The 7,028-nt window shown below is 40.4% G+C and overlaps 1 protein-coding gene across 2 annotated transcripts; it reads right to left on the bottom strand.

The window, feature by feature from the left end:
* Nucleotides 1–396: 396 nt before the first annotated feature.
* On the bottom strand, nt 397–6,578 carry LOC103110354 (olfactory receptor 8K3-like). Of its 2 annotated transcripts, XM_060177431.1 has the most exons (2): nt 5,659–6,578; nt 397–700 (listed from the first exon to the last, which is right to left on the bottom strand). In XM_060177431.1, exons 1-2 carry the CDS (start codon nt 6,576–6,578, stop codon nt 553–555), a joined length of 1,068 nt encoding a protein of 355 aa, XP_060033414.1. In that variant the 3' UTR covers nt 397–552. The 2 variants fall into 2 exon arrangements, with proteins under 2 accessions (XP_060033414.1, XP_007519591.2); XM_007519529.2 differs by lacking the exon at nt 397–700 and having other exon boundaries at nt 5,628–6,578.
* Nucleotides 6,579–7,028: the final 450 nt, after the last annotated feature.

The raw sequence follows: 7,028 nt of genomic DNA, 5'->3' as shown, positions 1-7,028 counted from the left end.
TCACAAGATGGCTGCCACAACGTTCCTTGGGATGTTTCCCTTTACTAACTTACAACCAAGAAACAACCACTTCTTAGAGGTAAAGTGGTCTTGGTCTTCTAAATATTCTTGATTATACCACTGATAAATCTCTCATATAAACTCTAAGGAATAAGGGTGTGAAAGAATCACTGAGGGACTGGGTGATGGCTCACTTCATTGGGCACATGTCGCCACACACAAAAACGTGGGTTCAAGCCCTTTGTCCCCTCCATTGGGGTTTGATGGAGGAAGAGAACTGCTCTTGCTGTAAGCAGTACTGCAGGTGTCTATCTCCTCTGTACCTCTCAAGTTTCACTGTTCTATTAAAAAAAAAAGGGAGGGGGGAGTCGGGCAGTAGTGCAGTGGGTTAAGGGCAGGTAGCAGGAAGCACAAGGACCGGCATAAGGATCCTGGTTCAAGCCTCCAGGTCCCCACCTGCAAGGGAGTCAATTCACAAGTGGTGAAGCCGGTCTGCAGGTGTCTATCTTTCTCTCTCCCTGTCTTTTCCTCCTCTCTCCATTTCTCTCTGTCCTATCCAACAACAACAACAATAATAACAACAACAACAAAGAAAGGTGGAAAAAAAGGCCTCCAGGAGCAGTGAATTCCTAATGAAGGCACTGAGCCCAGGCCCAAGTGATAACCCTGGAGGCAGAAAGGAAAAAAAAAAAAAAAGAAAGAAAGGAGAGACTTGCAACACTGTTCCACCAATTATGAAGCTTATGCAGACGGGGGACTAAAGACTTAAACCTAGTTTCATGCACAAGGTATATTCTACCAGGAGGCGAATCATTGCTCCACCCACCCACCCCCCCCAAATTATTTAGATTAAAACTCATACTAAGGGGAGTCAGGCGGTAACTCAGCAGGTTAAGCACACGTGGTGCTAAGCAAGGGCTGGTGTAAGGATCCCTGTTGGAGCCCGGGCTCCCCACCTGAAGGGGAGTCATTTCACAAGCAGTGAAGCAGGTCTGTAGGTGTCTATCTTTCTCTCCCTTCTCTGTCTTCCCCTCCTCTCTCTATTGCTCTTTGTCCTATCCAACAACAATGACATTAACAACAACAACAATGACATTAACAACAACAACAATAAAACAAGGACAACAAAAGGGAATAAATAAGTTAAAAAAGAATACTAAGGGTTTAGCCTCCAAAGAAAACATGCAAAAAGACAAATAAAAGACCTGTAATGCCATTAATCAATAGAGAAATACAAATCAAAACCACAATAAAATATCAACTTACACTTGTTAGGATGGCTATAAAAAAATATTACCAGTATTTATTCTGCTTCCAGGGTTCTTGCTGACACTTTGTACCTGTATGATTCCAACACTCCCTTTGGCATTTTTTAAAATTTAGATACAGGCTGAGAGGTGGAGAGGAAGAGAGGGAGAAAGTGAAAGATAGACACCCGGTACAACCCTACCACTTATGACGCTTTCCCTGGGAAGTTGCTCCCAGGTACAAAGGGAAACTTAAACCTGGGTCCTTGACTATGGTGAAGTATGGGTTCTACCAGGTGATCTATCTCTCTGACCTTCTGAAATACCGTTCTTATCAAGTTGCATATGTGCAAATTTATAGCAGAGAGCAGAGAGCTTTCAAGAGGAAGGCTCACCTGTATTCACTTAGCTGTTTTATGAAAGAGAGAATTGCCCAAGCTGAGAACAGTAAGTAGCTAAGGTGTGGCATGTTAAATACCTCTAAAAGAAGGGTAAACATAAGGCTTGCTTTCTTAACATGTTATTTAATTTGCTGGTGGTGAATCTTAATAGTCTTAAGGTTTTGATGTTCATTTTAACGATTTATTGTAGCTTATATGATATAGAATTTCACAATAAAGAGAGAGACACCAGATCACCTCTGTGGTATGTATAATTCTGGAGGTCAAACCAAAAGTAATACTGTCTACCAGCTGACATATTTCTTCAGGTTATTTATTTTACTTTTTATATGGAATAAATGTTGCATTGTAAAATTACATAAGTTCCAAGATGACTCCTTCATTGTGCTAATTGTGTCATTTTTTTCCCCATGGGGAAAAAAAAACTAAGATACTTGACAAACTTTCGCCTCATTATCTTTAAAAAATGTGTGTGTGTGTGTGTGTGTGTGTGTGTGTAGTGTGTAGTGTGTAGTGGGGGTGGGGGTGTAACTGGTTGAGCATACAAGTTACAATGCGTAAGGACCCAGGTTCAAGCCCTGGTCCCCAACTGCAGGTGAGAAGCTTTGCACGTGGTGAAGTAGTGCTGCAGGTGTCTCTCTGTTTCTTTTCCTCTCTATCACCTCCTTCCTTCTTGATTTCTGACTGTGTCTATCCAATAAGTAAATAAATATGATACAAAAAAATAATAAGTAAAATAATGGTAGTAGGGGGTACAGGTATCTTATCTCTGTAATTTGGTAGATGTATTAGACCCATTTATAAAAGGTTGAGCTTTTTTGTTTGTTTTACCAGAGCATTAATCTGCTCTGCCTTAATACTTTTGACTTGTCAATATGTTGTTTAGACAATATTCTAATTAGACAGTTTGAAATGATTATTCCTCTTCAGAAGTGTCTAAATCAGGTCCAGGTGGTGGCACACCCGGTTGAGTGAGCATGCTATAGTGCACAAGGACCCAGGTTCAAGCCCTATCCCCCACATGCAAGGGGAAAGCTTCATGAGTGGTAAAGCAGGGCTGCAGGTGTCTCTCTGCCTCTCTCTCTCTCTATCTCTCCACTCCCCTCCTGATATCTCTCTGCCTCTATCCAAACAAATACATTAAATACAAATTTTAAATGTTTTTTTAAGGAACTAAAATAACAATATATAATAGTGAAGTAGTAAGTGCAACAAGGTCCATTTCTTACTCTCAAATTGTTTAAGAGTGACAAAAGATACTGTACATCAATCCAGAAAGAATAACTATGAAGGGATTCTTTATATGTAACTGAGAGTCCTGAATCTTTCATTAGGGGCTGTACTTGTGTCAGTAGTTTAAATGGAAGACAGACATCAAGAATAGTTACTAGGATTAATATGCAGTAACCACAACTGACACGATGGTCGACCACTCATGCAGCAGGGAGGGTTGGTTTCTTTCACCTCAGGTGATTACTAATGGCTGAAGTCAGAAGGATTTCTGAGGGCTGTTTCCCTCTGAGACACTCACTTGGGAGTTTGAATGCCAGGTTTTGGTTAATTCAAAAACATCTGGGAATGAGAAGCAATGATGACACTGGTCTCTATGAACTATTTGGGGTGTTTTAGATTTCCCTATGGAGAAAGTAAACATTCCATATGTAATTCAGTTGTTCTCTTTGTATAAATAGATACTACATCTGCTTAAATATTGTTTGCTACATGTGCTTTTAGTGTCATGGTAAAGAAAAATCACATGTATTCAATTTGTCTGTTTAAAATGTCGTAGAGAAAATTCCAGTTTTTTTTTTTAATTTTAGTTCACCTAACATTTATCATTTATCCACCTATTCCAACCATGCTACGGCTTCTCTTGCAGTAGACATAATTGTTTATTAATGAAATCCGATTATTGTATTACAGAGACAATGCACTCTAAGCTATAGTACCAATAGCATATACGTTTCCAAAATTTTGTGGCAATGATACATTCTCTTATGTAAAGTAAATGAATTCTGGTTTCTCCAAATTAAATGTTCGAATCAATGTTAAACTGTTGAATTTTAGCCATTCTGGAGTGATATCTCAGTAGACTTTTAACCTGAATATTTCTAATCAATGGTTTTAACATATTTATGCATATTATTATTATTACTATTATTATTATTAGCACAGCACTACTCAGCTCTGGCTTATGATGGTGCAGGTGATTGAACCTGGGACTTTGGAGCCTCAGGCATGAGAGTCTATTTGCATAACCATTATGCTATCTACCCCTGCCGCATTTTAACTCTTTTTATATAGAAATTTCTAGTGTTTTTATTAGTGATGACACAGTTACAAAAGGTCACAAGATTATTGAAAGATTTACAAGATTATCATTCATAAGAACATTGTAATACTACAAGGACATGATTTCATATCCATGCACGATGTAAGTTCCTTTGCCCTCTGTTGTTAAGGTTCGGGGGCTCCAGCAGGCCGGGCTAGCATTGCGACGGTAGACAGAGACAGAGACTCGGGGACACACGGCTGAGCTGAGAAGCTGCAGTTTAATCTTTATTCACGAGCCGGTAAATCACCACACCATGTGCTTCTCCATCATTCTTTCTCTCCGGCTGCTGCTGGGACTCTGCACATCCTTAGCATAGGGGGCGGGGAGAAAGAGGGGTGCGAAACTAGCAAGGGCCAAACCAATTCTCTCAGAGTTGGGGGGAAGAGGGACAAACCAAACCAATATGAAACATAGCAGCAGCCCTCCACCAAGGTTATGTCTCCCCCCCACACACACCCTCCACCCCCTACTGAAATCCCAGTCTCCACAGAATTCTCACACAGCCTGAGGTAAAGTGTGGTGATCACTGTCTTAAAAGCTAGTTGATCAAATCATTTCTATTTTAAATACAAGTGAATCCATCTGCTAACTGCCTTTCACTTCTTTCCTCATTTTGCTTAGCATAATCACCTCTGGATTCATTCATTTTTCTCCCAAATGATGTATGATCTCATCCTTTTTGATTTCTGAGTGTTTTTTTTTTATGGTGTTCACATCACATAACTTCTTTGATATTCTTTTCTCTGTAAAGGGTTTTTCATAGACCTTGTGTCTAAAATTGTAATAATCAGTTCTATGGAACTCAAGAATCAAGTGCTTTGTTGATTTTTGAGAACAATTATATTTGTGGTTTTCACACACTCCTGAGATTAGCTCATTATAGGTGTGTGGAATTTCAGTTTATTTTCTTAGTGATCTTTTCAATCTCCCAACCTGTAATTTGACAAATACTATATATATGTAGGGAGGAAGTGATACTTATTTATCATTTAGTATTTAAATTAGCTCCTGTCCAAAAGTTTCACTCATTCAAGTTACAAGTTATTATTTTACTTATTTTATTTTTTTCCTCTGGGGTTATAGCTGGGCCTCGGTGGCAGCACTGCAAATCCACTGCTCCTGGTGGCCATTTTTTCATTTTATTGGATAGAACAGAGAGAAGTTGAGAGAGGAGGAGATAGAGAGGGGGAGAGAAATACAACTGCAAATCTGCTTCACCTCTTATGAAGAGACCCCCCCTGCCAGTGGGGAGCAGGGGCTCAAACCCTCATCCTTGTGTTTCATACTATGTGTTCTTAAGGTGGTACACTACCAACCGTGCCCCTCTTTTTTAATGATTTATTTACTTACTCATGAAAAAGACAGGTGAACAGAGAGAATCAGACATCACTCTGCTACATGTGCTGCCAGGGATTGAACTCAGGACCTCATGGTTGAGAATCCACTGCTTTATCCACCGCACCACCTCCTGGACCACCAGCCCCCTGTTTATAACAGTTTTCCCTCTCAGTTTCTCTTATTCTGTCCCAAATAGATACATACAGATATTTACAAAATAACCCACTATCTTGTTTAAAAAGACTTACCACACATATTAAACACTTCCATGTAATCAAATATACTGTGTGCACCCTACATTGAACTTTATATGGGGAGTTTGCATGGAGTCTTCCAAATCCTTTGCAGGGCTCCTTTGACTTCTTTATTTCTCAAACTGTAGATTAGGGGATTCAGCATGGGTATTATCAGTGTGTAAAATACAGATGCCATTTTATCATCATCAAAGGAGTGGCTGGAGCTGGGCTGCACATACATGAAGAATAGAGTCCCATATAATATAACGACAGCCGTCAGGTGTGATCCGCAGGTGGAGAAAGCTTTGCGCCTGCCCTCTGCTGAGTTCATCCTGAGGACAGCGATAAGAATCAGAACATAGGATACAAGGACGATCAGAAGAGAGGAAACCAAATTAAACACCGAATCCATGAGTATGAATAGCTCAGTGCCCCGTGTCGTTGAACACACCAAGGTTAACAAGGGAAGACTGTCACAGTAGAAATGGATAATGACATTATTGCCACAGAAAGAGGAAGTAAAAATCTTTACAGTGGTTATCAGAGATATAATGGCACTGTAGAGATAAGGAATGGATACCAGCAGCCAGCACACTCGGTGGGACATGATAACTGGGTAGAGCAGAGGGTTGCAGATGGCCACATAGCGGTCAAAAGCCATCGCTGACAAAATGAACAGCTCGCTAATGATGAAAAAGATAAAGAGAGTGAGCTGTGTAGCACACCAGTTATAGGGGATTCTATTCTGATCAGCTATAAAATTCACCAGTGCTTTGGGCCCCACCGCTGTGGAATAACCAAGATCAATAAAAGCCAGGTGTCTGAGGAAGAAATACATGGGTGTCTGCAACTTGGAGTCTATGTTGGTGAGGATGATCAGACCCAAGTTTCCCAACAGTGAGATCATGTAGATGATGAGGAACAGCACAAAGAAGGGAGTCTGCAGCTCAGGGCGGTCTGTGATTCCCAGGAGGATAAATTCTTTCAGTTCAGTCACATTGTGTGTTCCCATCCAGGCCATAAAGAAAGATTACTGTAGGAAGAACCATCAAAACAGTCATTAAATTTTTGGATTTAATGTCAGTTAAAATATATGTGTGCAAAGTCACGATGTCCAGTCAAAGCACAAGTGAATGTAGTAATTTATCTCTATATTTTTTCCCTTTTGGTTGCCCTTGTTGTTTATCATCATTGTTGTTGTAGTTATTGGTGTTGTTGTTGTTGAAGTCATCACTGTTGGATAGGACAGAGAGAAATGGAGAGAGGAGGAGAAGACACAGAGAGGAAGAGAAAGACAGATACTTGAAGACTTGGTCAACCGTGTAGACGGGGAGCTGGGGGCTCGAACCAGGAACCTGATGCTGGTCCAGTGTGCTTTCCACCATGTGTGCTTAACCCACTGCACCACCACTCAGCTCCCTATTTCTATTATAGATGGATTTAAGTGGTGTGAAGACAGAGAGAATGGTAA

The sequence above is a fragment of the Erinaceus europaeus genome, chromosome 17 (genome assembly GCF_950295315.1).
Source record: "Erinaceus europaeus chromosome 17, mEriEur2.1, whole genome shotgun sequence".
Taxonomy (NCBI): domain Eukaryota; kingdom Metazoa; phylum Chordata; class Mammalia; order Eulipotyphla; family Erinaceidae; genus Erinaceus; species Erinaceus europaeus.
This window is presented reverse-complemented; position numbering and strand designations above follow the sequence as displayed.